The 17326-nt window shown below is 34.1% G+C and overlaps 1 protein-coding gene across 4 annotated transcripts in view; it reads left to right on the forward strand.

Moving 5' to 3' along the window:
* The window catches only part of ARHGAP5 (Rho GTPase activating protein 5), a 74733-nt gene that overhangs the window by 44261 nt on the left and 13146 nt on the right, over positions 1 to 17326 (forward strand). For 3 of the 4 annotated variants that reach the window (XM_032344000.1, XM_032343999.1, XM_032344001.1), the window contains exon 3: positions 1887 to 2034. In XM_032344000.1, coding sequence (XP_032199891.1) covers positions 1887 to 2034 — 148 coding nt within the window. The remainder of the gene's footprint in view (positions 1 to 1886; positions 2035 to 17326) is intronic. The other variant, XM_032344002.1, reaches the window with a different exon arrangement.

The following is a 17326-nucleotide window of genomic DNA, read 5'->3' on the forward strand; positions in this document are numbered from 1 at the left end:
TTATTTAGGTAGCAAATATCTATTAAGATCTTCTTATCATTTCATTACTGATGCTTCTGTCATAGGCTGAGCATTGGTCTTTCCATTAATCTACCTAAGTGTAATCTTTTTCATTGCTGTATTATCACTTTAAATAAAATACATCCATCTTTGCCTCAGTTTTCAGTTTTCTAATAAAATTTTGTACCTGGTAGTTTGCAGGCTAGAAAGCACCTTAATGTTTCTGAGAAAAAGGACTCAGCCACTATCTACCTAAGTGTCTTCATTTCCATTTCCTTGCATATTGTTCTGTTTTGGTTGTGATAGTGTGGTACTGGAAGGATTATTTAAGGAGTAAGGATTCACACTGCTTGACATGGTAGATTTAGGTCTTGAGCCAGATCAAACATTCCAGTGTTTTGTTGGCAACATTCCAGATATCTAGTTATATTTTATGTTATCTGTATGTATCAGGGTTTATACGTAATCCGATCATTGAGATGCAGTATGTGAGAATTGAGAAATTGGATTTCATGAGCTCTGGAAGTGTGCTAGGTGGAGCAGCCTGAAATCAAACTGCAGAAAGGACTTATTTATTCAAGATAGCCAGAGACTTGGAAGAATACATTGAGGGATCCATGTAAAGGAGAGACTCCTCCAGCAAAAATGGGAAATTAAGATGAGTATTGCTTTAGGCATAGAAAACTCTCCTGTCTCCCCCCCTCATCTTATTCTTCCCCCACTTTCTGAAAAGAAATAGTATGCTTTTATCCTATTTACAAGTTAGTAATGATACTTACGAGTGATACTTAGGACAGATTTGAATAGGTTTGTGATTTATCAGAGGAAATAACTTTGTAGTTGCCTGGGTGGCTCAGTTGGTTAAGCAACTGTCTTCACCTCAGATCATGATCCTGGAGTCCCAGGATCAATCCCACATTGGGCTCCCTGCTCAGTGGGGAGTCTGCTTCTGACCCTCTGACCTCCCCCGTCTCATATTCGTGTGCGCACGCTCTCTCTCTCAAATAAATAAATTAAAAATCTTTTAAAAAAATTTGTAGGTAAACTAAAAAGGGAACGATAAAAATGCTCTAACATCTTCAAATTTCTGAAAAATTATTTGCATCTTCCTGTAAAATTATCTTTGGAGATGCTTAAAATAGCTTACTCCAGAAAAATTGACTCAGAATCTCCACAGCAGTTGAATTCTGGACAGTACTTCCTTAAGTTTTTGAGATGTTCACTCCCTTGTTAAGAACTCCTTTTCTCCCAATATGCTAGATTGAAGTTAAACTCTGAAAATTAAAATTTCATTTTGTTTTTACTATTGTGAAAATGTTTTTTCTGTTACTTAAAAAAACCTGTCTTAACGTTTAAGAAACAGAGTCAGTGGATAGGAAGAAAATGGGAAAATAAAGGACAAATGATGGGACTAAAATTCATGAGGTTACACTGTTTCATTGTATAATCAATAATTAAAGCTATATTATGTTCTCATAAATACAGCTACACACAAAAACCTCACTTGGACCTGCCCCAAAGGCCAAATAGAATCAGTAGACTGCACCTAAACTGAATTAACTGTTATTTACTTCCAGCTTTTCCCTTGAGTTAGCATTGAAAAATGATCTTTTCTAATTTCCCTACCTATTCAGTTTCCTATTATTTTCCAAAAGGAACTTTCTTTCTAGTCATTTTTTTTCTCTGTTCATGTTTTGTTTTTTTTTCCATTGCTCAAGTTGTTTCTAGCGGGATTAAATGGATTCCCATATTCATGGTCATTTAGGTGTGATGTGGCTTTTAAATACTTTTTTTGAAACAAAATATGTGTTTGCATTGCTAAATACTACTGTTATTCTGAAGGAAATTAATTTTAATGGTTTTAACTTGAATATGTTTTCTTATAGCAGAAAAAGAAAACTAAGAACTTCAATCCACCAACACGTAGAAATTGGGAAAGTAATTACTTTGGGATGCCCCTCCAGGATCTGGTTACAGCTGAGAAGCCCATACCACTGTTTGTTGAAAAATGTGTGGAATTTATTGAAGATACAGGTAGGATAGAAGTATCGTTGCAAGAGATTTAATTTAAAATTTCAGTTTTGCTATACCAACAGTTTGTCAAATGTTCATGATTCATAAAAGCTAAGTTTTGAAAGAGGTGTACAGTTCTTCTTAGGATTGATTTGTTGAATAGTAACTCTAGACATAATTGTCTGGTACTTGAAAAAAGCTCTCTTGTTAGCCATTAATGCTTTTGTTGGACTTCTCTTTAATAAATGGGTGAGTTGAATGCTAAAATTTTATTTCTCTTACTCTGTAATTTAGAATTATGCTCCTATTTATTCATAGTTACAATTTTAAATAGATGATTTGAAAGTTAAAAATTTTTTAAGTCTAGTACTATTTTTATTACCCATTTTACAGATAAATTTTTATTTTAAAGTTCATAGTGATATTTATAAATGTATGAAAGGCTGCTTATTTGAGATGTTACTGTTTATTTAGCAGCACTATCTTGATGTGTTGTTTATGGTTTGAGTTGTATTTTTAAGGAGTGTACAGATACCCTCATTATTTTAAAAACTAGCCTGTGTTATTATCTGAGGGCTGGATTAGTCAAAATTGAAGAATAAAGATAAAATCATTTAAAAATAAAATTAAAAATATAAAAATTTAAAAATATGAGTTAACATTAAACCTCAGTAACTGTGAGTGGACTACAAAATTTAATGGTTTGAAAACATGAGCTAATTCCCTCTTAGCTTTATTTGTTCTTAATGATCTTTGCTAAATAAGCATTGTTTAAAAGACAAAACTAGGACATCTGTCCTGTTTAAAATGTCAGGCTCCTTTTTGCTTGGATGTACAGTTCTATACCTATTAGATTTTCTGTTTGGTGAGAAGTGCTGACTTTAAGTTTTAATAAAGGAGTAGAATATGGGACAGTAACTGTTACCCATTAGTATTATAGTTGAAATAACTTATCTTCCCCATTTCATTAATAAGGGTTAATTTGTGGAGCCTGCATTTGGATATGCTCTTAAGCATTTGTTTTTTCCCTTCAACAAAGTGTGTTTTAGCCAAATTTCTTGTCTATATTTCTGCCCATCTTTAGCATAGTAGAAGTGCAGATGTTTTTAAAATATTAGCATTCTGCTTTGAGCTTGAACTCTCATTTACTCTAGTAAAATTTGGCTTTATGGGTATGACTGAGAAATTAGGAGGTATTTTTCTTTAGTAATTAGAAAGCAATAAATTAAAAATTGATAGTATTTTGTACATTTATTTTATATAGTTAAAAATTCCTATTTCTTGGGGCTCCTGGATGGCTCAGTGGGTTAAAGCCTCTGACTTCGGCTCAGGTCATGATCCCAGTGTCCTAGGATCGAGCCCCGCATCAGGCTCCCTGTTAAGTGGGGAGCCTGCTTCCCTTCCTCTCTCTCTGCCTGCCTCTCTGCCTACTTGTGATCTCTGTCAAATAAATAAATAAAATCTTTTTTTAAAAAAATCTCCATTTCTTGAATATTTTTATGGTAATTGAGTGATTTGGTATGAGGAAAATGAATTCCAAGTGTAAGATAAAATTAAATTCTACCCCAATTCTTAGCATAATTTGAATTAATTCGGTTAACTGACAGGAAATTTTATGTATTTAAAGTGCTTTGTTAGAAGTGTACTGAGGAACCATAAGACCGTAAGAGTAGTCATATAGAAGATTAAAGCCCAATTCTTTGGTGGTGGTAGTGGTAGTGTATTTGATTTTACAAATTAATGCAGATGAGTTTTAGCAGAAAATTCTTAGTTGCTCGAGTTCAGTGTTGAATTCTCTATATGCACTTACAGCACAACCATCTTTTGAAGGTTTTACTTACAATGTAAATACATATCAGATACTTAGTATTAAAAGTCGTTCTTCGGGTGCCTGGGTGGCTCAGTGGCTTAAGCTTCTGCCTTCGGCTCAAGTCATGATCCTAGGGTCCTGGGACTGAGGCCCACGGCAGGCTCTCTGCTCAGCGGGAAGCCTGCGTTCCTCTCTGTCTGCCTGCCTCTCTGCCTACTTGTGATCTCTCTCTCTCTCTGTCAAAGAAATAAAATCTTTAAAAAAAATAAAAATAAAAATCGTACTTTGTTATTTGGAGTTCCATAGACATAGTGGTGTAAATGAGCAGTACTTTTACCGTTAGAATCAATCAACATGCCTTATTTAAAGGACTAAACTTTTTAAACAACCTTGAAGAAGCCGTTATGTTAGTTATAAATTCAACTTCATTGATGATTTACATACAGTGAAATTCACCAATTTTAATTGTACAGTGAAGTTTTGATAACTCTGTAGTCATTTAAGCACCACTATAGTCAAGATACAGAACATTTTCATCATCCCAAAAAACATCCAGTGTTTCATCATGAAGTATGATGATAATGATAGCTAGCTGTTGGGGATTTTGTAGATGCTCTTTATCAGATTGAGAAGCTCCCTTCTGTTCTTGTTTCCTTGTATCCAAAATGAATGTCGATTTTGTCATGTGACTTTCCTTTATTTGTTGAGGTGAATCATATTGTTCTTTTTAAAGTCTGTTTATATGGTGAATTATATGAATTGATCTTCAAATGGTAAACTAAACTTGCATCCCTGGGATAAATACCACTTGGTCATAATGTTTTGTCTTTTAAATACTGCTGGATTCAATTTATTGAAATTTAAGTATTTCTGCTTCCTGGGGGATATTGGTCTATAGTTTTCAATATTTGTGATGTCTTTTTCTGGTTTGGTATCAGAGTAAAATTGGCATCACAGACTTGAGTCTTTTCTAAAAAGTTTATACAGAATTGGTAATATTTCCTTCTGTAAATTTTAGTATAATTCACCAGTGAAACTGTTTGGACCTGGAATTTTATTTATGAGAAACTTTTTAACTATGGATTAAAAATTATTTTAAGTAGATCCTGGGCTTTACGGATTTTTGATTTCTTGAGTAAGCATTGGTTTTTTTGTGTGTCTTTCAAGGGGTTTGTCTATTTCACCCAGGATGGCATAAGCTTGTTTATAAAATTCCTTATCCATGTTTTAATGCCTATAGCATCTGTAGTGGTATCTTCTATTTTGGTTTTGCGTCACTGATTTGTCTTTTTTTACCCCTCTCATGAGATATTTATCAATATTACTGATCTTTTCAAAGAACCAACTTTTTGTTTTATTGATTTTTATTTCCTGTCTTTTGTCTGTTTTTTAATTCAGTGAATTCTACTTTTAATTCCCTTTTCTGCTTTCATTTGGCTTCTTTATAGTGTCTTAAAGTAGAAGCCCAGATTAATGATTTTGACCAGTCTTTACTATAACATTGAATTTTAAATATTTTCCTCTAAGCATTTTTTTACCTGTATACCACAGATTTTGATAAGCTTACATTTTTATTCAGTTTGGGATACTTTGTAACTTCTTTTTTGATTTTTTAAAAAATTTAATTCATTGGTTATTTAGAAGTATTTTATTTTTTTAAAAGGTTTTATTTCTTATTTATCAGAGGGAGAGGAGGAAGCAGGCTCCCCACTGAGCAAGGAGGATCCCAGAATCCCAGAACCCTGGGATAATGACCTGAGCCAAAGGCAGATGCTTAACCAGTGTTTTATTTTGAATGTTTTCCAGATATCTTGTTACTCATTTCTAGTTTATTTCTATTGCATTCGGAAAACAAGCAGTTTGATTTCACTGTAAGTTTATTTAGATTGTTTTATAGCTCAGAATATACTCTTGTTTTGAAGACTGTTCCACGGGACCTTGAATAGAATATTTTATTAAGCTGTTGGGTAAAGAGTTCTGTAAATGGAAGTTAGGTCACAAGATGTTCTTTAAGAATTCTCATAGATCCCTACTGATATTTTTGTTGACTTTTTTTTTTTTTTTAATTAAAAAATACTGTTGAAGTCTGCCCTCCCTCATGATTATGTATGTCCCTCTCCTTTTTCATTCTGTTAGGTTTTGCTTCGTGTGTTTTGAAATTTGTTTAGTTGCATATACATTTAGGATTATGTCTGCTTGATGAACTTAGTTATAATTATAAAAAAGATGCGCTTTATGCTTAATAATATTCCTTCTTAAGCCTACTTTATGTAATATTAAGATAGCCAGTGGTATTTTCCTTGAGTAATGTTTGCATGGTATATCTTTTCCATCCTTGTAGCCTATTTGTATCTTTATATTTAGTTTAGCTTCTTGCAGGCAGCATGTTAGTGGATTTGGTAATTCATTTGTGTCATTGGAGTATTTATTAGGTCATTGGTTTTTATTATAATTATCAGTTTAACTGGTTTTAAATCTCCCATCTTGTTTTTGTTTTCTTTTTGTCTGTGTGATTATTATTCCTTTTTTCTTCTTTTCCTACCATCTTTTGGATTAATTGAATTTTTTGTTTTAACCCGAATTTGGGTTATCAGTTATGTCTGTCTTAGGTCTTTTAAGTGATATGCTTAGTGTTTGAGATATATATCTTTAATCACAGCTCATTGTCAAATATTACACCCCTGTAATGTACAATTTAGAACCTATAACAATATATTTAACTTTCCATCCCTTGTTCAATTGTTACACATTTTAATTCTGCAATTTTTTAGAAATTTCAGTATAGTTAACATAGTGTTGTATTAGTTTTAGGTGTACAATATAGTGATTCAGTCATTCCATACATCAGAAATTATAGTATGAAAAGGAGAAATGGTATTTTGGTAATGGATTCATTATGTACATGTTAAACTGTCAGTTGCCTCTGGGTTATCATATAAAAGCCCCAAGACTCCATTGAATGTATGGCTGTGGATCTTTGGAAAATGATTTAGTCTTAAGACTTTGGTAACTGTGAAAAAAAAAATTGGTAATTGTCATTATATAGTTATTAATGTAAGCTATGTGTTGATGAAATTGAGGGTGAATATACAGAGTGAGAAGAAAAGCTCAGTGCAAATAAGCTATAAAAAGAATAGGCTTGGGGCGCCTGGGTGGCTCCGTGGTTAAAAGCCTCTGCTTTCGGCTCAGGTCATGATCCCAGGGTCCTGGGATCGAGCCCCACATCGGGCTCTCTGCTCAGCCGGGAGCCTGCTTCCTCCTCTCTCTCTGCCTCTCTGTCTACTGTGATCTCTGTCAAGTAAATAAATAAAATCTTAAAAAAAAAAAAAAAAGAATAGGCTTTAAAACACTAGAGAGGAGGAAAATTTTAATAAGGAAGCATCAGTATCAGCATTGAAAATAAAGAAGTCAGGTGACTTAGAATGAAACATTTTTGTTGAGATAAAATTCATATGACTTAAAATTAGCCATATAAAAATGTCCAGTTCAGTGACCCGTAGTGCATGTACAGTGTTGTGCAACCACCAGCTTATCTAGTTCCAAAGATTTTTATCACCCTAGAGGAAACTACCCATTGAGTAATTACTCCTTTCCCTATTCCTCTCTTGGCCCAAGACTGTGGCAGCCACCAACCTGCTTATTGTCTCTGTGGATTTACTTATCCTGAATATTTCATATATATGGTCTGGCATCTGTTACTTTGCATAGTGTTCATCTGTGTTGTAGCATATGTAATTGTGTAGTAGATTTACCACATTTTATTTATTCATTGATAAGTTGGTGGACATTTAGCTTGTTTCCACGTTTGACCATTGTAAACACTGCTGCTGTGAACATTCATATACAAACATTTGTTTTGAGTACCTGTTGCAGTTCTTTGCGGTATGTACCCAGGAGTTGAATGTTGAGTCATATGGTAATGCTGTGTTTGTCTTTTTGCGGAGCTATCAAATTATTTCCTGTGGTGGATTCACCATTTTATATTTCCATCAACAATGTATAAGAGTTCAAATTTGTCCAAATCATTGGCAAATTGGAAGAGCAAGATAAGATTATCAGCAGCAGGAGGCATACTACCAGCAAAGCAGCAAAGTGAAAAACTGTAAAATATAGGGAAAAAAATTTCAAAGACTCTAACCCAAGAATGCCCAAATAGATTCTGAAGGTAGGACTCTTTCAAAACCAGAGAAACCAGGAATTATGTTAGTCTCTTAATGAACTTCCTTAGTTTTAGTATGTTGTGTCTAGCAGAAATTCCTTGAGGTTTTCCTGGTATATTAATATTACTTTTTTATGGTTTCTGGCTCTGAAATATGTTTTTATCTGTTAGCAGGAATATGTCTTCTTTAAGTAGATACTCATTGAGTCTTAAGTAATGCTTTTTTGTTATTGTTGTTGTCGTTTGTTTTTACAAACCCATGGTTGTGGCACATGTAAGTAACTCCTTACTTAATAAACGTTTAAACAGTTTTTTCATAATAACGATATTTGTCCTTGTGACGTTGTTACATATGATATTTCAGTCTTTTTATTTTCCAGACTATAGTTAACATTTATCGTTTTCTCATGTGGACACAAAGACTGCATGAAAAGATGAGAAATGGAGACATTTCTGTTGCAGTGAAACTTACAATAATATAAATGTATAGCAACTGGATAATTTGCATTATGCTTGGCCCCACTAAGTTATAATATCATAAAAACACAAGTTTTGCATTGTAATAATAATGGATGAGGGTGATACTCAATGTGTAAGATATTTTCTGGTTTTTCTGTGGAAAGAGACTGTTCTTAGGTGAAAGCTGTTCCAGATGCTTCCTTTATAAGTTAATCAGCGTTTACGGAATATTTACTGTTTGTATAGTAATTTTTAGTATACTGTAAAATAACTTGGATATTCATGTAGTTTTCAACCTGTATGAGTTGTATGTATGATTGTTGAATCTGTTTTACAGAAGTAGAAACATGTCAGAGAAATTAAGTAACAGATCTGAGGTCATACAGTTGGAGTCTAGTTCCATTTACCATTACTGCTTACAGGTGACTTTTGATGATCTTCAGAATTGTTTTATTGTTGTTCGCTATAGCAAGAAGAAAAGTGCAGATAAATCTGTAAGAAGTAGACTGAAAAATCACTTTTAACTTTATTATGATCAAGAGTTAAGGTTTTTTATACCTTTAAGCATACATAGCTTTTTCAGAAGGGGATAATTAAACATGGTTTTATAATGATTTTAGTACATGAACAACAGCATTCTGGTCATGGTTTATTCAATTACCCTGTATTTCTGAACATAAGTCTCCATACATTCAATACTGGCAGTTACCCTCTTATATGTACATTTTTATATGCTTGTAGTTTTGTTCAGGGAAGTATTTAAGACCTGAGTTTTCTATGCCCTTTCTATGCACTTCTAGCCTGAAGTGGTAGAAAGTATGCCCCATAAAACAAGTAAGCCTGTACTGAATGTGACAAACTAATTACCCTAGCTTGTTCAGTGTGTGACCTTGAGAAAGTCACTTCACTTTTCAAAGCTTATTTCTTTATCTTTAACATAAGGCATTGTTATTTTGAACAGGGGATGAAAATGTTATAAAGTAGTATCGTTTTTATGAACTTTATTTTTTTAAAAATGTATTAAGTAATCTCTGTGCCCAGCGTGGGGCTCAAGCTCATGACCCTGAGGTCAGGAGTTGCATGCTATACCGGTTTAGCCAGCTAGGTAAGCCTGCTTATGAAATTTGAATCATTATAGTAAGGAAAATAACAAAATGAAAGATTGGAGAGCTATTATTTTTTTTTCTCAAATATTAAAGATTTAGTGGCTGGAAAATATAGTGACATGTTTCTTAATTTGTTTTAAAGATTATATTCATTTGAGAGTGAGAGCACAAGCTGGAGGAGGGACAAAGGGAGAGGGAGAAGCAGATTTCCTACTGAGCAAGGGAGCCTGACATGGGGCTTGATCCTGGGACCCCCAGATCATGACCTGAGCTAAAGGAAGTAGTTTAACCGATTGAGCCACTCAGGTGGTGACATGTTTTAATTCAGTAAATTTGAGTTGTAATAATATACATATCTTTTCCATCCTCCCCCCAGTGGAATTTAAGATACTGTTTTTTATTAATTAAGAAAATACTGCAAAAAAGAAAAAGTACTGCCGTTAACTTTATTATTCCTGTAATAGCCTTTGCCTATTATGTTACTTAACACTGGTAGAAGATTCTTACTGCATTGATATTAGTTCATCCTTTTATTTATTTATTTATTTATTTATTTAAGATTTTATTTATTTGTCAGAGAAAGAGAAAGAGCACTAACCGGGAGCTGCAGGAAGAGGGAGAAGCAGGCTCCCCACTGAGCAAGGAACCCAATGCGGAACTGGATCCAAGGACCCAGTGAAGGCAGATGCTTAACTAACTGAGCCACCTAGGTGTCCTGATGTTAGTTCGGCATTATAAGCTTGATATATATAAATAGATGCATTTTTTTAGAGCAATTTTAAGTTTATAACAAAATTGAGAAGAAGGTATATATTCCCATATATTCCTTGCTTCCACATATGAACCCCACCCACCCCGCATTACTAGCATCACTCATCAGAACACTACGTTTTTTACCAAGGTTCAGCCTACATTAATGCATCGAAATCACCCAAAGTCCCTAGTGTACATTAGACTTCACTCTTGGTTTTGTACATTCTGTGGGTTTAGACAAGTGTGTAATGATAATATCCATCATTTTAATAACATACAGACAATTTTCACTGCCCTAAAAATTCTCTGTGTTCCACCTATTCATCTTTCCCCCACTCTTCCTTCCTCTACCCTAGGCAGCCACTGAACTTTTTATTTGCCATCATTTTGCTTGTCCATGATATCCTATCGTTGGAATCATAGAGTATGTAGGTTTTCCAGATTGGCTTCTTTGACTTAGTAGTATGCATTTTAAGATTCTTCCAGGTCTTTTCATGGCTTAATAACTTATTTCTTTTTGGCACTTAATAATTCCATGATGTCTGGATGTGCTACAGTTTGTCTGGATTGCTTCCAGCTTTTGGCAGTTATGAATTAAAATGCTATGAACATAGTCTTCAGATTGTTGTGTGAATATAAGTTTTCACCTCCTTTGGGTAAATAGCAAGAAGTGCAGTTGCTGGATGGTATAGTAAGGAATGTGTTTGTTTGTTTTGTAAGAAACTGCCAAACTGTCTTCCAGAGTGTCTTCCATTTTGCATTCTCACCAACAGTGAATGAGAGTTACTGTTTTTCCACATCTTTGCTAGCAGTTGGCTTTGTCGGTGTTATTTTAATAGGTATATAGCGGTGTCTCATTGTTTTAATTTTCAGTTTTTAAAATGTAGAACATATTTTCATACTCTTATTTGCCATAAGTACCTCTTCCTTTATGGTGTCTATTAACTATTAAGGTCTTTAGCCTGTTTTGTAATGGACTTGTTTTCTTACTGAGTTTTAAGCATTCGTGTATATTTTGGATAACAATCCTTTATCAGATACGTCTTCTGTAGATATTTTTCCCCCAGTCTGTGACTTGTCTTCTAATTCTCAAAATACTGTTATTCACAGAACAGAAATTTTTAGTTTTAATGAAGTCCAGTTTATCAATATTTCCTTCAGGGATTGTGTCTTCAGTGTTGTATCTAAAAAGGCATCACCATACATACTCAAGGTTATCTAGGTTTTCTACTGCTGTCTTCTAGTCTTCTGCTAGTTTTCTAGCTTCTACTAGTTTCTAGTTTCTAGTTTTCTACTATCTGTCTTATATTTAAGACACACTGTATTGCTGTGTTTTGTATTTCAGTCATTTAACTTTTACATTTATATTCCATTTTGAGTTCATTTTTGTCAAGGGTGAAAGGTTTATATCTAGGTTTGTTTTGGGTTTTTTGTTTTGTTTTGTTTTTAAATGCAGATATATTGTTTTTCTTGCACCATTTGTTGAAAAGATTATCTTTGCCCTGTTGTATTTATTGCCTTTGCTCCTTGATTAAAGATTAGTTGACTCTAGGTGTCTGTTACTGGGTTCTCTATTCTGTTCTGTTTCCCTATGTTTTCTTAATACCACATGGTCTTGTTTACTGTTGTTCTATAGTAAGTTTTAAAGTTAGGTAGTGTCAGTCCTCCAGCCTTATTCTTCTCTCTGAATATTGTATTTGCTTTGAATCTTGGCCTCTCTATGTAAAATTTAGAATCAGTTTGTTGATAACTTATTTTTTAATTTATTTTTAGTTGATATTTATAATAAAACTACTATAATTTGATAATAGAAATAGGAATTTGATTGGATTGTGTTGAATATGTAAATCAAGTTGGGAAGAACTGACATATTGACAATATTGTATCTTCCTATCTGTGAACATGGAATATTTCTCTACTTAGTTCTTCAAGTTTTATCATCACTTTTGTGGTTTTCCTCATGTAGGTCTTATACAAGTTTGTTGAATTTATACTTAAGTATTTCATTTTGGGGAGTGCTAATGTAAATGGTATTGTGTTTTTAATTTCAAGTTCCACTTGTTCATTGGTATATAAAGGAAGTAACTGACTTTCGTATGTTAACCTTGTATCCTGCAGCCTTGCTATAATTACTTACTCCAGATTTTAGTCTGTTGACTTAATACATAGAAGATTGTGTCATTTAAAAAAATATATATATATAATTTTTCTTCCCAGTCTTCTATGCTTTTGATTTCCTTTTTTTGCTGTATTGCTTTGGCAAGGGTTTCCAAAAATACCGTCGAAAGGCATGGTGAGTGGGGACATCCTTGCCTTGTACCTGATTTTAATGAGAAAGTTCTAGGTTTCTTACTATTAAGTATGATGTTTGCTATAGGTTTCTTTTTTTATAGTCTTTATCATATTAAGGAAGGTCCCCTCTGTTCCTTGTTTGCTGAGAGTTTTTATCATAAATGAGTGTTGGATTCTGTCACATGCTTTTTTTGTATATTGGTATGATTGTGTGATTTTTCTTTTTTAGGCTAATGATTTAATGGATTGTTTAATTGATTTAATGGTTTTTGAATATTGGACAACCTTGATTACCTGTGATAAAACCCACTTGTTCATAGTATATCATCTTTTTTACACTTTTTAAAAATTCATTTTGCTAATACTTTGCTGAGGATTTTTGCATCTGTGTTCATGAGAGATATTGGTCTGTACTTTTATTTTCTTAAAATATTAATTAATTTCAATAAGATATAGCTGCCTCATTTAGTGTTCATCTCATTTATGCATATTCTCTCACACATTTTGTTTTAGGCTTGGGATACCACATCTAAGAAAATGACTCCCCCACACCACTCCTTCTCTTGATTTCCTTTTTTCCGATAGTGCCAGTTTCTTTTTCCCAGTTAATCTGGGCAAAGGTATTTCATTTATCTGACCCCTCTTTCACCCTTTGTGCCCACACAGCATTAATTACTAAGCCTTGACCTTTCTTAGTAGTATTTTTCTTCTGTCTGTTTTTCATTGTCACTACCATATCAAGATCTTTTTAAATCATATTTACACTGTTACTGCTTTAACTGCTTCTAATCCAATTGTCTTCCTACCCCCAAATGCGTCTTCTGCTTAAAAATACTGAGTGCTTAAAAGAAGGAAAAAAAAAAATGAATCTGTAGCCTAGGAATTAAGGCTTTTAAAATCCTAATTTTGGTTGCCAGAAACCAAATGCAAAAAGTAATATTTAATTGAAAGGAAATTTATTTCTGGAAGCCAGGAGAATCTGTCCCCAGTGGACTAGAATCAAGGTAGTAGTATCAATCTGTTTTTCTGTGTCCTTTTCTCTCTCTAGACTTACCTTGTCTGTTTACACATCCTGCATTTTTATGTCTCAGTTTGAATTACATGCTGAGTCCCAATTCCATATTCTCAGAGAATCTGATGAGTGTATCATAAGCATACTATAATGACAAGTTTGTTGATTTAGCATTTCCAAATAAATTATTTAATTTTTAAATAACTGATTAATGTAGGTTGTTTTATTTTGTCTAAATGCACATTGCATTGTGCAGTTTTCTTGAAATAGTATATTGCCTTAATACTACTATTTACCCATATACCTCCCTCTGTGGTGTTTACATTTCTGTCAAACAATAAGAATGGATTTTTAAGATTTTATTTCTCTCTTCCCCTCTCTCTACCTATTTATTTTAGAGAGAAAGAGTGTGTGCAAGTAGGGGGAGGGGCAGAGGGAGAGAGAATGTCAAGCAAACTCTGTGCTGAGTGTGGAGCCCACTGTAGGGCTTGATATCATGACCCTGAGATCATGACCTGAGCCAAAACCAAGAGTCCAGGCGCTTAACCAACTGATCCACCCAGGCGCCCCAACAATGCATTTTTAATTGTGTAACATCTACCTTGAATAGCTTATATACTACCACCAGTGCTTGATTTTTTTTTACCCCTACGTGAGATTTTGAAATTTTTTTTTTTGAGGTAAAAATTACATAACATATAATTAACCACTTTAAAGTGTACAATTCAGTAGCATTTAGTATATTCACCGTGTTGTGTAAACATCACTTCTAATTAATTCCAAAATATTTCATCACTCCGGAGGAAATCCTGTACCCATGAAACATGCAGTTACTCCTTATATACATTTTGTTTGTCCATTCATCCAGTGATGGGTCTATGGGTTATTTACATTTTGTGTCTCTTGTGAATAAATAGTGCCTTTATGAAAATCTGTATGTAAGTATTTCTTCAAAAAGCTCCCATCATGGAGCCCAGTGCGGGTCTGGATCTCACAACCCTGAGATCACGACCTGAACCCAAATCAGAAGCTAAACCCTCAACCTGTTAAGTCATCCAGGCACCCCTTGGCCATTTTTTCTTCAGATATTTTCCTTTCCACCTAGGAAAGCCCTTGTGCATATGTTCGTAAACCTGATGGCGTCCCAGAAATATCTTAGGTTTTGTTAATTTTTCTTCATTCCCTCAAACTAGACAGTCTCAACCAGCCAGTCTTTAAGGTCACTATTTCTTCTACCTGCTGATAAAATCTGCTCTTAAACCTGTCTGGTGATTTTTTTTTTTTTTTTTTTTTTTTTTAAGGATTGATTGATTGATTTGAGAGAGCACCCCTGTGAGTGGGAGGAGGGGCAGTGGAGAGAATCTTCAAGCAGACTCCCTGCTGAGCATAGAGCCCAACTTAGGGATCACTACCATGACCCATGAGATCATGACCTGAGCGAAAACCGGGAGTTAGACACCCAACTGACTTACCCAGGTGCCCCTCTGTAGTGAATTTTTCATTTTCTTTATTCTGATTTTGAGATCCAGAGTTTCTCTTTAGTTCTTTTTATAATTTTTATCGGTTTATTGATACTCACTATTGTGATCATTCTCCTTGTTCCTTTCAGTTCTTTGTTAATGCATTTTTTTAAACAGTTGATTAAAAGTTTTTGTATAGTGCAAAGACTGGGTTTCCTCATGGACAGTTTCTGTTTATTTTTCTTGTTTCTTGAGTGTACCATTTTGTTTTGTTTCTTTCTCTCTCTTAATATGTTTTTGAAAACATATTTTGGGGTTTTTATTATTGTGGTATCTTTGGAAATTATCCTTAGCAGGGTTTCTGTTGTTGTTTATTGATTATGTTTGCGAGTTTGGTGACTTTTCTAAACTACTCTTGTAATGTGTGCATTCTTTGTCATTTGTGGCCACTGAAGTCTGTACTCCATTAGCTTAGTGGTTAGCTAGTGTTTTGACAGATTAAATACGTGATGTCATTGGGAAAAGTCCTTTCCAAATCTTTGCAGATTGTATTGGGGCACTCTTTGAACACTTAACCCAAGCCATTTATCACTCGCCTGAGCCTTCACTTCCAGGTTGAGCAGAGCCTGTGGTCAGCCTAGAAATGAAAGTTTCTAACCTTGTCAGGCTTTTTCTGAGGGTGTATCTAGCCCTGAGCATGTATGTGGGCTTCTTGATTCCCCAGTATATGTAGGAGCGTGTTAAAAGCCGTAATATGCCACTGTCTCCCTGGCCAACATCTTCCATCATGGGCTTCCCCTCCCATTGCTTGTCCTGACTGTTGTCCCTTGCTCCAAATTGCTACAGCCTGTACTTGTGCCTTTATATGCCAGAGAAGCCACCTTAGCCCTGGGATACTTCATGTTGAGTGAAACACAGGTAAGCCCTTGTGCTTTTTCCATATGGGAGACAGGTGAAAACCCATCACCACAGTTCTTTGAGAACAAGATCGCTGTTCCCTCTGGCCCTTGAAACCTTTGCCCAGAGCATAGACTGCATCAGTATGGTCATGGCCAGTCTGAAATGTAAGGGTATTTCAGTGGTATTTCACCAAGCCTTTTAGTGGTTGTGGCTCTTTTTTTTTTTTTAAACTAGATTTCAGAGTTCTGCAAAAATATATTCTGACACTTTTTGACCACACATTAGTTGCTTTTCTGGGGGAACCAAGCCCTGAAATTCCTGTCTCCATCTCTTACTGATGCCGTTCCTCATGGAGGTATTTTCCTAATTTATGGGTTATCTCCACACCTTACTTTGTGACCTGTTTTATGATTTAGGATTATTTCAACCTAAAGGTATACAGAAATAGTCTGTAAAACTCTTGTTTGATATCCTGTATTATTAATTCAAACAGACCATTTTGGGATAGTAAGAACCTTGTACAGCACAAGGGTTAGGCACTTTTCTAATAAAAGAAAAAAGAGGATACTTGGTTAAAATTTCTAAATTTTTATATTTAGTTTTGGAGTGTTAGAATAGATCTCTAATTCCTTTATTATTTGGAGGCCCACAATAGATTCCTTGGGTGATTTAAGTCCTGGTGAAACTTTGATAGTTCACATCTAGGTAAGTGAGTTGGGGATGTTTTTTATTTGTTTATTTATTTTACATCCTTTAATTATTAGTGAATGGAAGGCAAGATTTTTAGTACCTATGATTAAGTACCTTAAAATTTTCACTTAGCAAGAAATAATAAATGCTCATCACTATGTCAGTGGTTGTCAACCTCAGCATTATTGACATTTTGGGCCATTTAATTCTTTATGAGAGGGACAGTCTAGGATATCATTTAATTTAGGTGCATTGCATTTAATGTTCATGTCTTTTTAAACCCCTTTAATTCAAAAGAATTTATGAAATTATCATCAGACTTCTAGCCACTAGTTTTAGTCTTCATTGATTTTTAAAATCTCTATTATTTCTCCTGTGTTAATGGTTGACATTTCACCATACAGATGAACTCTTCTTTCTCTTCAATTTGAGTTTGTGTGGTATTTCCTAGTTACTAGATTTGAATTACGCTTTTTTGTTAGAAATACCACCAGGATGATATGTCTTTTTAAGTACATCATCTGTTGAGACAGAATGTCAGTGTGTCCCAATATAGGTGATACTGATTTTGATTATTTGGTGCTGTATCTACCAGACTTCATCACTGAAGTTAAAACTTTTTTAATTTTTTGTTTTTTATTGATACAGATTCATTCATTCTTTACTATACTC

This window comes from Mustela erminea, chromosome 5 (genome assembly GCF_009829155.1).
Source record: "Mustela erminea isolate mMusErm1 chromosome 5, mMusErm1.Pri, whole genome shotgun sequence".
Lineage (NCBI taxonomy): Eukaryota > Metazoa > Chordata > Mammalia > Carnivora > Mustelidae > Mustela > Mustela erminea.